Raw genomic sequence first — 22,898 nt, 5'->3', positions numbered from 1 at the left:
TTTGGTGCGTTTTGGGTGCTTCATGGTGCGTCGATGCAGAGCAGACTGTCTCCCCCCCCAAAAAGAACGATCACAGGTCCTGGGTTACGTTTTGTAAATAAAAGTAGAGTCATTGTAAATAATGCGCCCCCACCGTAAATGTATAGTTTGAAGACAATTCCGCAATTCGGTTAGCTGTGGGCGTGAGTCTGTTAGGTAGGGTGCAATGGAGCAGCGGGACATATTTATTTATGTTTTAAAACTGTCGCACTCAGGGTCAGGTTAAATGCAGAGGGAACTACACCTACGTGCCACACTAAGGTAAAAGTTCATAGGCCCGGGACGTGCCTAAGGGGAGGAGGGTGCAGTGTTGTGGATATGAGAATGTTGTTTTTTTTTATTGTTGTGTAGTGAATAGTTGTAAAATGTCACCCTCCTTCCTGCAATTGTTGTTGTATAAAGATCAAAGGGCGTTCCCGTAGTTAATTCCATAAAGCATACACGAAGGACACCATATATCCCTGTTCAGTAGTTATATCCTTATTATGTGTATTAGTGTAAGGCTGTGTCTTCCATTAATTTAAATACTCCATTGCACCAAGTGAAATAAGAGTAGACCCCCTTTCATTCACATTCCCCTTCCAACAATTGCCAACTGTTCCCTCCGCGACTCCATTCGCCACGAGGTCGGCTTGGAGAAGAAGGGGGAGGAGCTGCTGACTCCTGGGCGTGCCCGCCCATCGTCATCAAGGGCGGAGCCAGAGGGCCGTGCCGACCAATCAGGGCCGAGGGGAGCTGACCGATGGGCGTGTCCTGGACACCAGCGGCTTGATCGCCTGAGGCGCTATATAGAGCACGCGCGAAAGCAAGAGGAAGTTGTTGTTGGACTAAGCAAGAGAGGAAGAGTGGGACTAAGAGTTGGACCAAGCAAGAGAGGAAGTTGTTGGACTGGGTTGGACTAAGAGAGAGGAAAGAAGTGCGCGGTTGGACTAAGAGAGAGAAAAGAGAGTCCTGGAGTTTGTGAGAAAGGGAGAGAGAACCCGTCACGCCAGACCCCCCACCAGCGGTGTTGGCTCCACCAAGCAGCTCCGACCCGTTACCCCGCGCACACGACAGGATCGGTGGCATCGGCGGCCGTCGAGGTCCAGCCCGACGTCCCGTGCGGGATCAAGCTCCAGCCAGCTCCGTGCCTTCCTCCCCCTCCAGCCACCCACCTCCTGTCATTCCTGCCTGCAATTTACCCATTCGTGTACATGAGTTTGTTCTGTGTGTCTTGTCCCAGGGTATTAATTAAGCCTGTTTAGATAAGCTGGCGATTTTCACTGTGTCTCTGAGTTCTTCTGTAAATTATTTTATTATCCTTCCTTCTTCCTTGGTTTCTTTTGGTTGTAAATAGCAAATAAATTATATCCGTATTCCCTACTTCTGTCTTCTTCTTCACATCCTTCGCTTTAGTCTTTTCCCCATTGAATATCTGTGGCGCGATTTTGGCCAACGTTCAGGAATCGGGTTAGTCGGGGTAACTGTTCGGGCGCGGCGGCCATCCGCTCGGCAAACAACATCTTCGCCGCGGTCACGTAACAATATTTTTCGGTGAAAAATACAGGTACGAGAAACGAACTAGATTGATTGCTAACGTTCAAGAATGCCAATATTCTTGCCCTAACCATACTTGTGTTCACACACAGATTGGAGAGAAACAAAGGAGTACCATGTAAACACATCCAATGGTAGAGTATATAAATGTAATTACCAAACGGGGTGACAAGATGGCAGCAATCACCAACAGGAGCAAAAAGATTATAGCAAGGAGACATCCAATGAGGAGTGAATTTCCATTCACATCGATTCCATTCTTATTGTCAAAGAGGAACCTTTCTTCAGTTATATCGGGATATTCTATGAAAGAGAAAAAGGACAGACGGGTGAGATTTAGAGTAGATTTAGGATTTAGTCAGGTTCACTATGTTTTTTCGTTCAAAATTTTGGTAGATTAGCAAAACTATACATTTTTGGAATAATCAGAGCATGAGGAATCCAAAAATTAATGTTTACATTTGCGTAGACACCTTTGCGAAAATGACACTCAGGACAGTGATGAAGATCTGTAAAAGCATATTCCTGAACGGTATAGACCTCGTAGATCCTGTGTATAGGACTTATAGTTCAATCTGATACTACCTATAACTTCCTATAACAACCTATAACTTCAAAGGACTTGCAATATCATGTATTATGTAATACAGTTATATCACAAATATAAAGACAATGGTTTTCAATTACCTTTGTTTGTTGCTTTTCTATAATCCTGAGCACTATTTTGAGGCCTTTATTGGATTCCTTGACCCAGAAAACATAGGATTAGCATATTTAATTAAGTCTCTAGGTTGACTAGAAACCGAGATCGCGCAAAATATGTATTTTATGGCGGCCATTTTCAAAATCCAAAATGGCGGCCATGCAGGTGTCTGTGCAAATGCCAACATTGATTTTCGGATTCTCCATGCTCTGAAGATTCCAAAAATGTACAGGTTTGCTAATCCCAAAGTTTTGAAAGAAATTATATTTGTTAACATAGTGAACCTGACTATCTTCATCACTGTCCTGAGTGTCATTTTCGCAAAGGTGTCTCCGCAAATGTAAACATTAATTTTTGGATTCCTCATGCTCTGAATATTCCAAAAATGTATAGTTTTGCTAATCTACCAAAATTTTGAACGAAATTATATTTGTTAACATAGTGAACCTGACTAATTTAGAGTATAACATATCTACATCAGTGTGGCAGGATAAACAGGGATCGAGCTTGTTTAATATCGAGAGAACATCCATTTGCCAGCATCTGGAGGACAGTGAATGGAAAGCAGCTTCAATATACGAGTATATATATATATACACACAGTGCGTATCAAAAAAAAGGTAATCCGAATTCAAGGGGTTAGTTAATATGCAAAAGTTATTTATTTTGACAATTTACATGTGGTTTACTAATTAAGAGGAGATCCTCAGCTTTCCATTGATACCTTCCATGCATCATTGCTGTCACACATGACCGAGTACATGTTCATTGAAAATGACAAGTTCAAATCGCATTTTTACAAGTTTGGCTAATTGATTAAAGTCAGGATAATTGGTGCAAAATGAACGTCAGATGTGAACTTTTCTCAGGAATGATTGGCCTTTATGCACCCACACCTTCAACTTGTCCACCTCCCCTTTCAACACAAAGTTCACAGCGGCGGAGCATGCCCTGAACTGCTCGTCTCACCAAAGGCCGGCCATTGCGCAAAGCATCCACTTCATGTCAAATACGACCCTGCAATTCGTCAAGATCACGGGGAGGAGTTACGAACACCTTGTTCTTTAAATGTCCCCAAAGGAAATAATCACATGGTGTGAGGTCAGGTGATCTTGGCGGCCATTCCACTGCATGGTTGAGGGTGATGACTCGGTCTCCAAAGAGTTCCCTCAGTCGATCTCGGACAGCGATAGGATGATGTGCTGGGGTGCCGACTTAGGCCCACTAGAGATATCTGAAGACACCACGAACCTGTCGCTCAATGTTCTCCTCCAGCTGTGGTAAAACTTCATCATTGATCATCTGCAGATACCTGTTACCATTGACATTCCTTTGAAAGAAAAATGGTCTGATCAGCTGACCACTTCCACAAAGTCCCAACCAAACAGTCCACTTTTGGCGATTCATGTTGGTGTCAAAAATAAATTCCGGGGGTTGTCCTGTCGGTGCAAGAACATTATGGGTATTGACCTTGCTGTCCATGGTGAAAGCAGCTTCGTTGCCGATAGCGAGATACCGCAGGAAATTGACATCTGCTTCGCAACGTGCTATCAACCATCTGGCAAGCACCAGCCTCCTGGCAAAATCCCCTGGCGTAAGTTGATGCCGGATGTGAATCCGATATGGATGTTGGTGGAGGTCCAGTCTTGTGATTCGGTTGAATGTTGCTGAAGGCAATCCCGTCCCATTTCGTCTTGCGCTGGTATCCCTAGGATGCTCCAAAACTTGCTGCCTTACTGCTGCAATGTTCATTTCCGATCGCCCAGTACGCCTCCTACCAGAATTCTCCTTGTTGCGGTTGAGGCTAGTGCCATGCTCTTGGTATTTTCTAACATTCGCCCAGATGGTTTTGGCTGTTGGAGGCTCCCGTTCTGGGAAACGTTCCCTGAATCCTTCACATCGAAGTTCGCTGCAAACTTCCAGTTTGGTGAAAGGTTGTAACCACAAAGGTCCGCTGTTCAGTCGTAAGTTGAACCATCTTTTCAATGAGTCAGACTGTCTCTAAACCCATACACTGTAGGCCCATCTTAAATACCCATCTTAAACAAAAGATGACGCAACCGACGATTACCAGACCAGCTTAACAATTTTACATAATCAACTTGGCAGTTGACAAGTAATGCGTCCATTTCAAACTGTCTTGCACCGATTAGCCAAACTTGTAAAAATGCGATTTGGCCTTGTCATTTTCAATGAACATGTACTCGGTCATCATGTGCGACAGCAATGATGCATGAAAGGCATCAATGGAAAGCTGAGGAACTCGTCATAATTGGTAAACCACATGTAAATTGTCAAACTAAATAACCTTTGCATATTAACCCCTTGAATTCGGATTACCTTTTTTTTGATACGCACTGTGTATATATATATATACTGTATATATATATATATATATATATATATATATATATATATATATATATATATATATATATATATATATATATACACATATATATACATATACATACATACATACATACATATATATATATATATATATATATATGTGTATATATATATATATATATATATATATATATATATATATATATATATATATATATATATATATATGGTTCAAGTCAATGTATCATCTCACAGCATACCACCCAACTATGTGAATGTATGTATTTGCTGATCTGATGGTCCTCATTGAGGATTGGAAATGGATCATCACATTTTTACCCTGTGCTCGTGAAGGGAAAAGCGGGGTTAAGCATTCGGTTGCATATGTGTGGCGTGTGCCATGTGCCATGTGCCGTACGTGTGTGTGCCGTGTCTGCATTAAGAAAATTCATTTTCTCGGCAACCGTTGGTCCGATTGACATGAAATTTTACCATAGGAGCGCCTCCGCCTGTAGAAAAATTTTCTTCATAATTATGACGTCATAGGTCAAGTGGTACGGACGCCATCTTGGAAAAAGGTTACACCTCTACATCTCCCAAACCGTTCAATGGAAAAAATGGAAACATGGCTCATTGTCAAGTACTCCCCATGGGGAATAAGATATGTTGATGATGATGTCATCGGTACCTTAATTATGACGTCATAATTCGACAAGTTCAACACTTTTTTTTTTTTTTTTTTTTTTTTGTATACAATATCGAGGCTCGTGAAAGAGCGAACATTAATCACACAGAAAGACAAACCGACACATAAAACATATAACATAGGGAGCGGTAGACAAGATGGGGAGAGAGGGGGAAGGACACAAACACAACATTTGAGAGCAGGGACCGAGAGACATGGAGACATCGAGAGATCTGAGAGAGGGCGAGGGCTTTGGGGGGGGGGGCGTGGGAAGGGGGCAGTGGGAGAGGTATAAAACATATGGACACTGCCAGGACTTCCAGGAAAGAAGTTGGAATTTCAAACAAGGTGGATCTGGGGTGAATTAGCGGGGGTAGAAAAGATCAAGGTTTTGGATGGGGGAAGATAAGAGATGGTGGTGAACAGCTGTTTTAAAGACCTGGAGGGAGGAGTGGGATTGAAGGGAGTGAGGGAGTTTGTTCCAGAGGCGGGAGAAAAGAGGAATGAAAGAGTGAAGGTGAGCGGAGAGCCGAGATTTCGGCAGTTTAACCATCAGAGGGTTGCTGGCAGATCTTGTGCGACCTGTAGGAATATTTGGGGGACAGAGCACAGAGAGAGCTGGGGGTGCAAGGCCGGAGAGGAGTCGGTAGAAGACAGAAAGACCACCTACCTGCCTGCGGTGAGTGAGTGAAAGGCCCTCAGAGATAGCTTCATCGCGGGAGATTCCAATAATTCTGAAAGCTTTGGTTTCAACAGCGTGAAGCCGAGCTAGGTGTGAGGCAGGAGCACCGGCCCATAGGGGAGAACAGTATTCCATTGAGCTGCGGATGAAAGCCTTGTATGTGGTGAGGAGCTCAGGTGTGCCGAGGAAGGACTTCGCACGACGGAGGATGCCCAGTCGGCGACTGGCTTTGGAGGCCAGCTTGGAAATGTGGTTTTCCCAAGAAAGATCATGGCAGATAGTGAGACCCAAAATCTTGAGCGACAGAACTTCTTGGAGAGGATTGTTGAGAAAGTAGATGGGAGGGTTGTCCAGTCGATCTTTTCGGAGAGACATAGTAAGAGTGTGAGATTTGTCAGGATTGAAAGACATGTTCCACTTGTTTGACCAGTCTGTGATTTTGTCCAGGTCTTCAGAGAGTGAGGAGGCAGCAGACTGCCGATCTGAGGGAAGAGGAATGGAGCGGCAGAGAGTGGAGTCATCAGCAAAGAGATAGAGAGGATTTTCGAGAGAGTCAGAGAGATCATTGATGAAGACCAGAAAAAGCACGGGGCCCAGAACACTGCCTTGGGGAACTCCAGCCTGAACAGGAAGAGGAGATGAGAGAAACCCATTCAGGGCCACACGTTGACGACGACTAGAGAGGAAGTCCGCCAGCCATGCGTGGAGATTTCCATGGATACCAAAGGAGGAGAGTTTGGTGAGCAGAGCGGGGTGCCAGACCGTGTCGAAGGCACGTGATATGTCGAGGGAGACAGCTCTAATTTCCTGTTTGGCATTGAGGACCTCCATCCATTGTTGAGACAGCAGAAGCAGCATGTCCAGAGTAGAGTGACCTGGTCTGAAACCAAATTGATGATCAGAGATCAAGCCATTGGAGAAGAGGAAAGATTTCATATCAGAAGCAATGATGGATTCCATGACTTTGCTGATAATTGGGAGAAGGCTGATTGGTCTGTAGTTGCTAGGATCTGTTTTTGCACCTTTTTTGTGCAAAGCGGTGATGTTGGCTGATTTCCAAGCAGATGGCAGTTGACCTTGAGCAAAAGAGAGGGTGAAGAGAACAGAGAGAGGGTGAGATAGAGCAGCAGAGCAGGATTTTAGGACCCGTGGGCTGATGCCGTCGGGTCCAGTTGCAGAATCAGAGTCGAGGGTTGACAGAAACTTTTCCACCTTGTCAGGAGGAAAGGACACGGAGTCCAGGAGCAGCAGGGTACGACTGGGTATGGTGGGTACAGAGAGGGATGGGTTTGGGACACAAGATTTAGAGGCAAACACAGAGTTGAGGCATTCAGCTTTTTCACGTGCGGAGTCAGCTGTGTAGCCGTTTGAGGTAAGGGAGGGGATGGAGGGGGAACAAACACCAGAAACGGATTTGACCAGACGCCACCAGGATTTGGAAGAGGGAGACAGATAAGAGAGTTCGGTCTTGAGAACGGAGAGATATTGTTTCCTGGCTCTCCTGAGGGTGGACACACACTTGTTTCGGGCTTTGTGAAAGGAAATGAGATTTCCTTCCGTTGGATTTGCTTTCCAGGAGACGAAGGCAAGTTGTTTCTGGGCAACACTTGATTCGATCAGTATTTTTTTTTCTCTGCAATTCTTCGTCTGACACGAAATTTTCACCATAGGAGGGCCTCCTCCTGTATAATATTTTAATGATTATTATGACGTCATAGGTCACGTGGTACAGGCGCCATCTTGGAAAAATTTTGCACCTCTATATCTCTGAAACCACTCCATGGAAAAAATTGATATCTGGCTCGTTGTCAACTACTCCCCATGGGGAATAACATATGTTAATGATGATGTCATCGGTGCCTCCGTTATGACGTCATAATTCGACAAATACAACACTTATCCATCCGATCATTATTTAATAAAATTCAGCAACTGTTGGTCTGATGGGCACGAAATTTTCACCATAGGAGTGCGTCCTTTAGAATATTTTAATGATAATCATGACGTCATAGGTCATGTGTTACAGATGACATCTTGGAAAAACCGAAAAACGTTGCACCTCTATATCTCCAAAACCACTCTATGGAAAAAATTGAAACTTGGCTCATTGTAAATAACTCCATATGAGGAATAGGTGTTGTTAATGATGATTCATTGGTGCCATAATTATGACGTCATAATTCGAGAGGGACAATGCTTAGTCTGATCAGTTTGAAATTTATTGAGCATGATCTATGCAACAATTCTATTAGAGAATATAAATTTATGATGTCATCGCTCACATGGTCTGGCAGTCATATTGGATCAAAAAAAAAAGAAACGTTCAAAAACAGAAGAGTTGGCTCACACCAAGTTGACTGCGCAGGGTGAGTATTCTATGAATATCATCTCGTTGAACTTGGATTTGGGAGCATGCTTAGTTCTCAAACGTCTCAGATTTAAAATATTTCCATCGAGTCTATCGCAGACGCCGAAGCTACATCAGAAACTCCCCAACATGAGGCTGGTTGCTGAAACTACTGCGGACAATCTTTCAGACTGATTGCAGACAAATGCTCAGTGCAGCTAGACCATCAGCCCATTCTAGGAATGTCAAAATTGGATATTACCTCAAAGCAAAGCATAACTGAAAAAACCCCAGAAAAAAAAGATAAGACAAAATTTGAAACATACACACACACACACACAAACACAAACCTCCAAATGTCTCCATATTTTCGTACCATGGATTGTCTGACGTATTATATACTGCTTGTCCTGAAGAGGTTTTGGAGAAAAACACTATCAGCATCAAAGTATCAGTAACAACATTGTCAATGGTTATTGTCATTTGCAATGCAGCCTGGGGCTGCTGGTTGCATCATTTTCTGCAAGCGAAACTGTGACACTGCTGTAGTGCCCGTTACCAGTAAGCTGGTACTCATTTTGCCGATCTCGGAAGGACGACAGGCTGAGTCAACCCAGCTAACGCAACGACATTGGGCCAACGTTGGAAAATAAGCGTCACGTTTACAACCAATAACCAACGTTGGGCCAACAGTGGAAAACAAGCGTCATGTTTACAACCAATAACCAACGTTGGGCCAACGTTGGAAAATAAGCGTCACGTTTACAACCAATAACCAACGTTGGGCCAAAGTTGGAAAACAAGCACCACGTTTACAACCAATAACCAACGTTTGGCCAACATTGGAAAATAAGCGTCACGTTTACAACCAATAACCAACGTTGGGTCAACATTGGAAAATAAGCGTCACGTTTACAACCAATAACCAACGTTGGGCCAACGTTGGAAAACAAGCACCACGTTTACAACCAATAACCAACGTTGGGGAAACATTGGAAAATAAGCGCCACGTTTACAACCAATAACCAACGTTGGGCCAACATTGGAAAATAAGCACCACGTTTACAACCAATAACCAACGTTGGGCCGACATTGGAAAATAAGCGTCACGTTTACAACTAATAACCAACGTTGGGCCAACATTGGAAAATAAGCGTCACGTTTACAACCAATAACCAACGTTGGGCCGACATTGGAAAATAAGCGTCACGTTTACAACCAATAACCAACGTTGGGCCAACGTTGGAAAACAAGCACCACGTTTACAACCAATAAGCAACGTTGGGCCAACATTGGAAAATAAGCGTCACGTTTACAACCAATAACCAACGTTAGGCCAACGTTGGAAAACAAGCGCCACGTTTACAACCAATAACCAACGTTGGGCCAACGTTGGAAAACAAGCGCCACGTTTACAACCAATAACCAACGTTGGGCCAACGTTGGAAAACAAGCGCCACGTTTACAACCAATAACCAACGTTGGGCCAACATTGGAAAATAAGCACCACGTTTACAACCAATAACCAACGTTGGGCCAACATTGGAAAACAAGCACCACGTTTACAACCAATAACCAACGTTGGGCCAACATTGGAAAATAAGCCCCACGTTTACAACCAATAACCAACGTTGGGCCAACGTTGGAAAACAAGCACCACGTTTACAACCAATAACCAACGTTGGGCCAACGTTGGAAAATAAGCACCACGTTTACAACCAATAACCAACGTTGGGGCAACGTTGGAAAACAAGCAGCACGTTTACAACCAATAGCCAACGTTGGGGCAACGTTGGAAAACAAGCGCCACATTTACAACCAATAACCAACGTTGGGCCAACATTGGAAAACAAGCTCCACGTTTACAACCAATAACCAACGTTGGGCCAACATTGGAAAACAAGCACCACGTTTACAACCAATAACCAACGTTGGGCCAACATTGGAAAACGAGGGCCACGTTTACAACCAATAACCAACGTTGGGCCAACGTTGGAAAACAAGCGCCACGTTTACAACCAATAACCAACGTTGGGCCAATATTGGAAAACAAGCGCCACGTTTACAACCAATAACCAACGTTGGGCCAACATTGGAAAACAAGCACCACGTTTACAACCAATAACCAACGTTGGAAAACAAGCGCCACGTTTACAACCAATAACCAACGTTAGGACAATGTTGGAAAACAAGCACCACGTTTACAACCAATAACCAACGTTGGGCCAACATTGGAAAACAAGCGCCACGTTTACAACCAATAACCAACGTTGGGCCAACGTTGGAAAACAAGCGCCACGTTTACAACCAATAACCAACGTTGGGCCAACGTTGGAAAACAAGCGCCACGTTTACAACCAATAACCAACGTTGGGCCAACATTGGAAAACAAGCACCACGTTTACAACCAATAACCAACGTTGGAAAACAAGCGCCACGTTTACAACCAATAACCAACGTTAGGACAATGTTGGAAAACAAGCGCCACGTTTACAACCAATAACCAACGTTGGGCCAACGTTGGAAAACAAGCGCCACGTTTACAACCAATAACCAACGTTGGGCCAACGTTGGAAAACAAGCGCCACGTTTACAACCAATAACCAACGTTGGGCCAACGTTGGAAAACAAGCGCCACGTTTACAACCAATAATCAACGTTGGGCCAACGTTGGAAAACAAGCACCACGTTTACAACCAATAACCAACATTGGGCCAACGTTGGAAAACAAGCACCACGTTTACAACCAATAACCAACGTTGGGCCAACGTTGGAAAACAAGCACCACGTTTACAACCAATAACCAACATTGGGCCAACGTTGGAAAACAAGCGCCACGTTTACAACCAATAACCAACGTTGGGCCAACGTTGGAAAACAAGCACCACGTTTACAACCAATAACCAACGTTGGGCCAACGTTGGAAAACAAGCGCCACGTTTACAACCAATAACCAACGTTGGGCCAACGTTGGAAAACAAGCACCACGTTTACAACCAATAACCAACATTGGGCCAACGTTGGAAAACAAGCACCACGTTTACAACCAATAACCAACATTGGGCCAACGTTGGAAAACAAGCACCACGTTTACAACCAATAACCAACGTTGGGCCAACGTTGGAAAATATACGTTACGTTTGCAACCAATAAACAACATCACCCTGACGTCAACAATGGGCTTGCGACCAATTGACCAAATGCCAACGTTGGCCCAACCTTGTTGTGTTAGCTGGGAACCCACCTTGGTGTTATTTGAATGGCCTGACAGGGGGTCAAACTCAAGACCCTAAGATCTCAATGCAGCCATTTTAACCGTTAGGCCAACACCATGCTTATATTGTCAATGGTACAAACAGTAATAACAGCAAAGTAATATGCAAAACATCATGTAACAGACTTACCTTGAGTGATGAGTGCAATTTCAGAAAGTAGCAGCCAAGGGGATTTGAAATGTAGAGTACAGGCCAAAGCCCCTGCCCTGTGTCCTCCAAGTGGTAAAGACACCCAGCCTCGGGGTGTCCCTTGTCCTCTCGAAAGTGATGGAGAAGATCCCTGCCTATCCTGGGATGCCGAGGAGGCTCGAAGAACTACTGATGAAGATGCTACACTTTCTGGTAATGGTGATATTCTTGGAATTAAACTGGCAATTGGACTGGACAACCATGGTCCAGCTGGGGAAGCAGCAATGCGACAGGATATGAGGGAAAATGGAGTGATTTCCAGTGCAGCGTTGCTGCCACAGTGCAGCTGTGGGGGGTTAGAGGGAATAAATATGATGAAAATAAAGGTTTAGTGGGTTAGGGATGATATTGTTGCGGTTTTAGAACACACACTCTTGTAAATATCCCATTATTAAAAGGTTAAAGGTAGCACTGCTAGTTAGTCCACAAGCAACACGTAGGCCACCATAGGACTTCAGTTATTTCATTAGTATGTGTTTTAGATAAGGCCGTGTTTCCAATAGTTGAATCTGCGTTGTGTCGATCAAATAAGAGTAGGCCCCATTCCGTCCATTTTGCGACCCCCCTCTCCAAGCGACGCCATTACGCGCCTCTACAGTCGGTGCCTTATAGTCCGTGGGCTGAGTAGGGTTTACATGCACCCCCCCCCCCCCCCCACAACTTAACTTCCCGGGTATGTCCATGTACCCCCCACCCTAGGGGTTAGGAAAAACCATGTTAACAGAAAAAAAAACCTCATTCCCAAGGTACCTCCCACGCATATTTTGATGTTACCCCCCTGTGTCAGTGATTTCCGAAAATTAGGGGTAGGCGAAATTCAAATGGCCATAACTTTTTACCTATTCATCCTATGGTTGCATATGACCCCTCAAAATGTTTGTCCTGGGACACTCTTTACAATGATATGTGTTATATGCAAATGAGGTCACTAATGAGGTCACCAGAGGTCAAACTATGAGGGAATGAGTTTTTTTTCTGTTAACATGGTTTTTCCTAACCCCTAGGGTGGGGGGTACATGGACATACCCGGGAAGTTAAGTTGTGGGGGGGGTGCATGTAAACCCTACTCAGCCCACGGACTATTATGTCTCTCTCAATTTACTTTGCGCCTTTGTTAGCAGCGTTCGCTGCCTTAGCGCTCACTCAACACCGCCATAAGACACGCGGTGAGGCCCGTGAAAGGAGGAGGAGCACCAAGAACAAGGTGTGGCCACACCATCCAGTCGTCAAAGGCGTGGCCGGTAAGCCCTCACCAGCCAACCAGGGCTGAGGTAACATCACCGACAGGCGTGGCTTTTTGGCTCGCGGAGTGATCGCGCGGAGATATAAAAAGCGAGCGCAAAGCCCTTTCACGGACTCGGATGGGAGAGCATGCGTTGTAACGAACTTGTTGGAGGCAGCGCGATTACAGAGGACTTTGAGGGGAGAGTGCTTGTTGTACGAGACTTGTTGGAGGCACGCACGCATTGTAAGAGGACTCTTTGTGAATTCGCATCGAACAGGACTGAGAAGAAGAAGGGCACGCTTGATTAAGAGAACATTGGAGAGAGGGCGTTTGGCACAAGTGTGCATCTATTACGTACGCCGTAAGACACCAGCTTCCCCCCGCTATATAACTGTCCGGTCGCGTTCAACTATACGTGGAGCTGCCTGCCGGGTTTCGCCCGCTGGACCGGAGCCTGGACCCCATCGCCGGACCTTCCATCTACCTGTTCCATCTACAATCAGCTACAATCCCCGTGTGAGTGTGTATGTTTGTCTGGGGTATTAAGCATAAGACTGTTCTAACTGCCCTGTGTTCTGCTTCTTCCTCTTCCTATCTTGTACACCCTTTCGTTTCCTCTTCTTCTTGTAAATTGTAATAAACCCATCTTTGTTCTTCCTATACTCTGGTTTCCTCTTGTCTGGTCGCATCCGTCCTTTCTCTCATTGGGTAAACGTGGCACGATTGAAACCGCTAGAATCGGGTTTAGTCCCTGTTAACGGCACGGATCGCGGCTCGCTATCCGCTCGGCGTTTCCACCAATAGCCTTGGTTCGGGCGGGAGTTATTTCCCTGCTTTACGGTCTGGTTAGTAATTAGGTATTTCGGACTAAATTGACCAATCACCCTACCTAATACCGACCGGAAGGAGCGTATAACTTCCAGGACTCGGGTCGGGCAGATAACAAGGCAAGGGGATTAACCTCCCCCCCCCCCCCCCTTGATAAGGGGAGCGCCGACAGCCGAGATCCGCAACAATATAAATAAATGGTCGAGGCAAGTATTAGAGAGAGGAATGAGGAAAGAGTAAGTGAGGAAAAAAAAAGTGAGCGGTAGAAAGGAAACAGGCAGTATCTGAAATAGGGTAAAAAAAAACAAAAATAACAAGGGAAAAGAAAGAAGTGGAAGCACTGGGGATAAAAGAGGAAATGTATAGAAAAAAACAGGCAAGGGAAAGAGCAACCAAAACCACCAATTTGGGATCAAATGCAACTCAAGCATTTCTTATATAGAGAGTCTTTGTCATTCGATTCGGTCAATGAAAAAAAATTGAAACTTGGCACATGTCATCAACTCCCCATGGGGAATATAGGGCGACAACGTTGACATCATCGGTGAAGTGGTATTGCAGCCATAATTGGTCGAATTGAAATCTTTATCAAAAAAATGTGGTGGCCTGACACGATACACATTTATATAGAGAATTTGGGTACTCCCCATCCTGGACCACTGGAAAGGATGGGTTTTTTTAACCCCTTTACACCACTCCATGCGTAAGCCTTGTGTTGGCCTAGCGGTTAGGGTGCCGGCTTGGGATTCCTTGGATCCTGAGTTCGAATCCCGGTCGGTCGCTGAATTAACGCCACGGGGGTTGACTCAGCCTGTCATCTCTCCGAGGTCGGCAAATTGAGTACCAGCTTGCTGGGATGAATGATCCCGGTGTGTACCCCGATTTATAATAGGTACCCCGTATCCCTGCACATCGTAAGAGGCGACTAAGGGTTGGCGTCAGGAAGGACATCCGGCCATAAAAACATTGCCTCAAACAGGGAACCATGACTGTCATGGGGCCCGCAAGGCTAACCCCCGCTCTAGTGGGGAAAAATGGCCTTAAAACGATCATTCACACCACTTCATGCACCACCTCCCACGTACCACCAGTATTTAACTCATTCTATCCAGTGGTTCTGTGAACACAAACAAATACCTTACCAAATATTCTACAGTCACGTGAAAAAGTAAGTACACCCCATGTAAAGTTTTGACTTTTTCAACATATTTCAACATACAGCTATTTGATCTTCATTTCAACAATATTGATAGATAAACATGATATAACATAACAAATATCATGAAACATTTACATTTTGTAGTCCATTGTATAATTTAAATAAACATGAATGCAAATTTCGCATGTGGAAAAAGTAAGTACACCCCTACATTTATCACTACTTCAAATACCTAAAATTAGAATCAGGTGCACCAGCTCAGGTGCAAATGATTAGAACATCGTTAGAGAGGATCTTGGAGGAACCTGTCTGATTTAAACCTCAGACATTTAGTTTGTTTGCTCTTTGTTGTTGAAGTGTGTGGCGTCACCATGCCTAGATCAAAAGAGCTCTCTGGTGCCTTCAGAAAGAAGGTTATAGATGCCTACGAGTCTGGGAAGGGATTTAAAAAGATCTCCAAACAATTTGAAATCAATCATTCGACTGTCCGAAAGATCATCTACAAGTGGAGAAGATTCCAATCAACTGCCAACTTGTTCAGGCCAGGCCGCCCCAGCAAGTTCAGCCCGAGAGCAGACCGCAAGATGCTGAAAGAAGTCTCTAAGAACCCCAGAATGTCATCACGGGACCTACAGGTAGCTCTTGCCACTGTTTATGTCAAAGTGCACGAGTCTACCATTAGAAAGAGGCTGCACAAATTTGATCTACATGGGAGGTGTGCCAGGAGGAACCCTTTGCTGTCCAGAAAGAACATCAGGGCAAGACTAAAGTTTGCCAATGAACACCGAGGCAAAGACCAGCACTTCTGGAACAATGTGCTCTGGACAGATGAGTCAAAGGTAGAGCTATTTGGCCACAGTACCAGAAGACATGTTTGGCAAAAACCAAAGACAGCATTTGGCCGCAAGAACCTGATACCAACTGTGAAGCATGGTGGTGGAAATATTATGGTTTGGGGCAGCTTTGCTGCATCAGGGCCGGGGCAGCTCACCATCATAGAATCCACTATGAATTCTTCATTGTACCAGAGGGTGCTTGAGGATGATGTGAGGCCATCTGTCGGAAAGTTGAAGCTCAACCGAAGGTGAACCTTGCAACATGACAATGACCCTAAACATCCCAGTAAAGCCACCAAGGAATGGCTGAAAAGAAAGAGATGGAGGGTTCTGGAATGGCCAAGTCAAAGCCTGGATCTAAATCCCATCGAGATGTTGTGGGGGGATTTGAAACGAGCTGTGCACGCAGGAAACCCCTCAAACATCGCACAGCTGAAAGAATTCTGCATCGAGGAGTGGGCAAAAATTTCTCCCAGTCGATGTCAGAGACTGGTAGACAGTTATAAGAAACGCCTACTTGAGGTTGTTTCTGCCAAAGGGGGCAATACCACCTATTAGAGCCAAGGGTGTACTTACTTTTTCCACATACGAAATTTGCATTTATGTTTATTTAAATTATACAATGGACTACAAAATGTAAATGTTTCATGATATTTGTTATATTATATCACCTTTATCTATCAATATTGTTGAAATGAAGATCAAATACCTGTATGTTGAAATATGTTGAAAAAGTCAAAACTTTACATGGGGTGTACTTACTTTTTCACGTGACTGTAGTTGCAGCCTCACTGCATAATTATAGAATGCTTGTACTACTCACTTTAACATAATCATTATCCCCCTTTTGATGTAGTCCAATTCTAACATAATGTTCCCTAATTTATCGCTGTTTAATACTGCACCAACCAATTTCGTGTTTTTCATGAAAATAAAAAGTGGGACAGAGTTGGATGGAAATCGAGTCCAGAAGCAAAGAGCTGATAAAGAGGAATTTCATTTCCAGCTAGAATCATAAAATCCCATTCAGAACATGTGAGAACAAAGAAGATGGAAGTAACCTGGAGGGCAGTGAGATTGTGAGGGGAGTTGAGGAAAAGTTCCAAGGAAATTGTGCCACTGGGAAATTTGTCCTTATGCCATCCAACATAGTCATGATCCAGACCCTGGGGAGAGATGGAAGCAGACAATTCAAAATAACACAATACGTACGTCTGACCAAAATACATTCATAAAAGATAAGGCTAGTTTCATCCAAATTGACAGCAACAATCGGTGTAAACACAATCAGGCGGTGTAAACACAATCAGGCGGTGTAAACACAATCAGGCGGTGTAAACACAATCAGGCGGTGTAAACACAATCAGGCGGTGTAAACACAATCAGGCAGTGTAAACACAATCAGGCGGTGTAAACACAATCAGGCGGTGTAAACACAATCAGGCGGTGTAAACACAATCAGGCAAAGTAAACACAATCAGGCGGTTTAAACACAATCAGGCGGTGTAAACACAATCAGGCGGTATAAACACAATCAGGCAAAGTAAACACAATCAGGCAAAGTAAACACAATCAGGCGGTGTAAACACAATCAGGCAAAGTAAACACAATCAGGCGGTGTAAACACAATCAGGCAGTGTAAACACAATCAGGCGGTATAAACACAATCAGGCAAAGTAAACACAATCAGGCGGTGTAAACACAATCAGGCAAAGTAAACACAATCAGGCGGTGTAAACACAATCAGGCGGTATAAACACAATCAGGCGGTATAAACACAATCAGGCGGTGTAAACACAATCAGGCGGTGTAAACACAATCAGGCGGTGTAAACACAATCAGGCGGTGTAAACACAATCAGGCGGTGTAAACACAATCAGGCGGTGTAAACACAATCAGGCAAAGTAAACACAATCAGGCGGTGTAAACACAATCAGGCGGTGTAAACACAATCAGGTGGTATAAACACAATCAGGCAAAGTAAACACAATCAGGCAAAGTAAACACAATCAGGCAGTGTAAACACAATCAGGCAAAGTAAACACAATCGGGCGGTATAAACACAATCAGGCAAAGTAAACACAATCAGGCAAAGTAAACACAATCAGGCAAAGTAAACACAATCAGGCGGTATAAATACAATCAGGCGGTGTAAACACAATCAGGCGGTATAAACACAATCAGGCGGTGTAAACACAATCAGGCAAAGTAAACACAATCAGGCGGTGTAAACACAATCAGGCGGTATAAACACAATCAGGCGGTGTAAACACAATCAGGCAAAGTAAACACAATCAGGCGGTGTAAACACAATCAGGCAAAGTAAACACAATCAGGCGGTGTAAACACAATCAGGCAAAGTAAACACAATCAGGCGGTATAAACACAATCAGGCGGTGTAAACACAATCCGGCGGTGTAAACACAATCAGGCAAAGTAAACACAATCAGGCGGTGTAAACACAATCAGGCGGTATAAACACAATCAGGCGGTGTAAACACAATCAGGCGGTGTAAACACAATCAGGCGGTGTAAACACAATCAGGCGGTATAAACACAATCAGGAGGTGTAAACACAATCAGGCGGTGTAAACACAATCAGGCGGTGTAAACACAATCAGGCAAAGTAAACACAATCAGGCGGTGTAAACACAATCAGGCGGTATAAACACAATCAGGCGGTGTAAACACAATCAGGAGGTGTAAACACAATCAGGCGGTATAAACACAATCAGGCGGTGTAAACACAATCAGGCGGTATAAACACAATCAGGCGGTGTAAACACAATCAGGCAAAGTAAACACAATCAGGCGGTGTAAATACAATCAGGCGGTATAAACACAATCAGGCGGTGTAAACACAATCAGGCGGTGTAAACACAATCAGGCGGTATAAACACAATCAGGCGGTGTAAACACAATCAGGCGGTATAAACACAATCAGGCGGTGTAAACACAATCAGGCGGTATAAACACAATCAGGCGGTGTAAACACAATCAGGCGGTATAAACACAATCAGGCGGTGTAAACACAATCAGGCGGTGTAAACACAATCAGGCGGTATAAACACAATCAGGCGGTGTAAACACAATCAGGCGGTATAAACACAATCAGGCGGTGTAAACACAATCAGGCGGTATAAACACAATCAGGCGGTGTAAACACAATCAGGCGGTATAAACACAATCAGGCGGTGTAAACACAATCAGGCATGCATGAGGAGTGAAAACAAAGAAAGAAAGTAACACACGTTCTTCACAGCACAATCAAAAAATAAATAAATAAAAATACAGTGCAATACCGAAGTACGTCCTGTAATTTCAATCTTGAAAACACCACTTAGAAATGTATTGAACACAAAAAAGATTCCAACTATCCATAATTTCCACATCCGATATATAGTGACGTGGAGTCCCAGATATCACACATGGCAGCAGTTCTTCATCCATAAGAGAAAATAACGCTAGTTACAGCAAAAACGGGCAAGCTGCAATGACAGCACAGAATGCTCATGGAATGGTCAGCAACTTTTCCACCAAAGCCAAAAGGCACCAAGGCGCTGACGTTTCAGGTGTCGCACCTTTTTGTCAAAGCAAGGTGCCAGCAGTCGAAGCAGAAAGCTCTAACTCTATCCTGAGCATTATATATAATGCAGTAAACATATTTAGTTGTTTATTGTCAATTGTATTTTTGAGGATTCATCAAGTAGTGTGCAAATAATGCAACTACAACGGCACTCAGTAGAGAGCATACCTCCGCCAGGTGAACAGTTTACGTTTTGTATCCCAGAGTAGACCAGAAAATCACAATACCGAATCACATTGAATCAAAATCATCCGTCCACAACTTTTTGAGATATCCTGCTATGTATCGTTTTTGGCCATATCTTCCAATGGTGAAGAATCACTTAAAATATTCTAGTAGCCGAATCCGAATCCTGATCTTCACCAAAATCTTATAGTTTCGTCCTTGTCACATACTCTATCTACCTCTCTGCAAAATTTCGCCTGAACCCGTCCACAACGTTTTGAGATATCTTGTTCACAAACAAACAGACAGACAGACAGATGAGGGAGGGAGGGGAGGAGGGGAAGGGGAGGGGGGTAGGGGAGGAGTGAAGGGGGAGAGGAGGGTGAAGGGAAGGGGGAGGGGGGAAGGGGAGGAGGCAAGGGGAGGGAGGGGGTAGGGGTGGGGAGGGGGGAGGGGAGGGGGGAGAGGGGGTGAGGAGGGCAGAGGGAAGAAGGTGGGGAGGGGAGAAGGGGGTTCATATGTATATGCTGGTGGGTGAATGTGGCGTTCATCACGTTTCTGAGTTAAGTGTGATGCCGAACAGGAAGAAGAAGAAGAAGCCGTACTACCAACTTCGTACACTTCCGGAATTGTTTGATTTATTTGTATTCAAATCTCTGGTGATTGTTTTGTATTTATTTATGCGAATGTGTACTTGTATATAACTGTCATTAATTTTATTTTTTTAAACTACAAAAAAACGATCTGGTTTTTTTTCAAAAAAAAAAATTTATTTTTATTTTTGCCTAAAACACTCCCCGGCACTGACTGATGAACCTCTGAAAGTTTGACGAAGATCCGTTCAGCCATCTGTGAGAAAAATGGCGGCACACAGACAGACAGACAGACACACACAGACAGACATACTCTCTTATATAGTAGATGACGAGGATATTGATGATGATCATAATTATGCTGAGGGTGATGAAACATCAGATACAATAAATTATCGAAATACACAACTCAAATTGGTTTTGCTCTTGAATGTTTTGTGATGCTTTTCAGATTTGGTTCACATAAAACACTAATACCTGCAACAGATCATCTGATACTTGACAAAATGTTTGGACAACAAAGTAAATCAAGTTCTCCAATGATACAATGACAGTTACAGATACAGCCACGTGAAAAAGTAAGTACACCCCATGTAAAGTTTTGACTTTTTCAACATATTTCAACATACAGCTATTTGATCTTCATTTCAACAATATTGATAGATAAAGGTGATATAATATAACAAATATCATGAAACATTTACATTTTGTAGTCCATTGTATAATTTAAATAAACATAAATGCAAATTTCGCATGTGGAAAAAGTAAGTACACCCCGACATTTATCACTACTTCAAATACCTAAAATTAGAATCAGGTGCACCAGCTCAGGTGCAAATGATTAGAACATTGTTAGAGAGGATCTTGGAGGAACCTGTCTTATTTAAACCTCAGACATTTACTTTGGTTTGCTCTTTGTTGTTGAAGTGAACGGCGTCACCATGCCTAGATCAAAAGAGCTCTCTGAGGCCTTCAGAAAGAAGGTTATAGATGCCTACGAGTCTGGGAAGGGATTTAAAAAGATCTCCAAACAATTTGAAATCAATCATTCGACTGTCCGGAAGATCATCTACAAGTGGAGAAGATTCCAAACACCTGCCAACTTGTTCAGGCCAGGCCGCCCCAGCAAGTTCAGCCCGAGAGCAGACCGCAAGATGCTGAAATAAGTCTCTAAGAACCCCAGAATGTCATCACGGGACCTACAGGTAGCTCTTGCCACTGTTGATGTCAAAGTGCACGAGTCTACCATTAGAAAGAGGCTGCACAAATTTGATCTACATGGGAGGTGTGCCAGGAGGAAACCTTTGCTGTCCAGAAAGAACATCAGGGCAAGACTAAAGTTTGCCAATGAACACCTCGGCAAAGACCAGCACTTCTGGAACAATGTGCTCTGGACAGATGAGTCAAAGGTAGAGATATTTGGCCACAGTACCAGAAGACATGTTTGGCGAAAACCAAAGACAGCATTTGACCACAAGAACCTGATACCAACTGTAAAGCATGGTGGTGGAAATATTATGGTTTGGGGCAGCTTTGCTGCATCAGGGCGTGGGCAGCTCACCATCATAGAATCCACAATGAATTCTTCATTGTACCAGAGGGTGCTTGAGGATAATGTGAGGCCATCTGTCGGAAAGTTGAAGCTCAATCGAAGGTGGACCTTGCAACATGACAATGACCCTAAACATACCAGTAAATCCACCAAGGAATGGCTGAAAAGAAAGAAATGGAGGGTTCTGGAATGGCCAAGTCAAAGCCCGGATCTAAATCCCATCGAGATGTTGTGGGGGGATTTGAAACGTGCTGTGCATGCAAGAAACCCCTCAAACTTCGCACAGCTGAAAGAATTCTGCATGGAGGAGTGGTCAAAAATTTCTCCCAGTCAATGTCAGAGACTGGTAGACAGTTATAAGAAACGCCTACTTGAGGTTGTTTCTGCCAAAGGGGGCAATACCACCTATTAGAGCCAAGGGTGTACTTACTTTTTCCACATGCGAAATTTGCATTTATGTTTATTTAAATTATACAATGGACTACAAAATGTAAATATTTCATGATATTTGTTATATTATATCACCTTTATCTGTCAATATTGTTGAAATGAAGATCAAATAGCTGTATGTTTAAATATGTTGAAAAAGTCAAAACTTTACATGGGGTGTACTTACTTTTTCACGTGACTGTATATGTATTCTCTGTATGGAGAGATATCTCAACTGTGAAGAAATTCAGAAAGAGACTCACTTTTGGGTTGTTGACCAAATCTTGACCAACCGTTCCATCCATAAGTTGTCCAAGCCCATCATACAAATAGCTGAGACAGACAAACATCATGTTGCGGTGAATCACTGTATGTGGTGTTCCTTAAAATGTGGTGTTCTCTGTATGTGGTGTTCCAAAAGCTGTTCCTTAACTCTTAGATGCAGGCATCAAAAATCCTACATAAACGCAGCCATTGGGCCTCGGAGGCCCAACGGATGTATTCGTGTAATGTTTTTTTTGTTTTTTTTCGATTTATATCGATTTTTTTATCGCTCTCTCTCTCTCTCTGGCCTGATGATCTCCCTGCCTGGACTCCCTGCACGTGCGCTTTGCCTCGCTGGCTTTGGGACACGCTGCGTGGATTCCCATTCGTGCAAGACTGAGGTCGACGTCCCTGCCGCAAACATCCTCGGGGGGAAACGCCCAACGAGCCGTC

The 22,898-nt window shown here is 43.8% G+C and overlaps 1 protein-coding gene across 3 annotated transcripts in view; it reads right to left on the bottom strand.

Annotated features, from left to right (window-relative positions):
- Positions 1–22,898, bottom strand: part of LOC137412694 (discoidin domain-containing receptor 2) — a 140,884-nt gene that overhangs the window by 63,231 nt on the left and 54,755 nt on the right. Inside the window, exons 8-12 of one of the 3 annotated variants that reach the window (XM_068097979.2) lie at positions 22,445–22,514; positions 16,918–17,022; positions 11,749–12,094; positions 8,695–8,754; positions 1,733–1,878 (exon numbers count right to left, since the gene is read on the bottom strand). In XM_068097979.2, the coding sequence (XP_067954080.2) occupies positions 1,733–1,878; positions 8,695–8,754; positions 11,749–12,094; positions 16,918–17,022; positions 22,445–22,514 (727 nt within the window). The remainder of the gene's footprint in view (positions 1–1,732; positions 1,879–8,694; positions 8,755–11,748; positions 12,095–16,917; positions 17,023–22,444; positions 22,515–22,898) is intronic. The other 2 variants (XM_068097981.2, XM_068097982.2) reach the window with 2 other exon arrangements.

Source organism: Myxine glutinosa, chromosome 6 (assembly GCF_964187855.1).
Source record: "Myxine glutinosa chromosome 6, kmMyxGlut1.1, whole genome shotgun sequence".
NCBI lineage: Eukaryota > Metazoa > Chordata > Myxini > Myxiniformes > Myxinidae > Myxine > Myxine glutinosa.
Note: the sequence above shows the minus strand (reverse complement) of the source record. Positions and strands in the feature narration are given on the sequence as shown.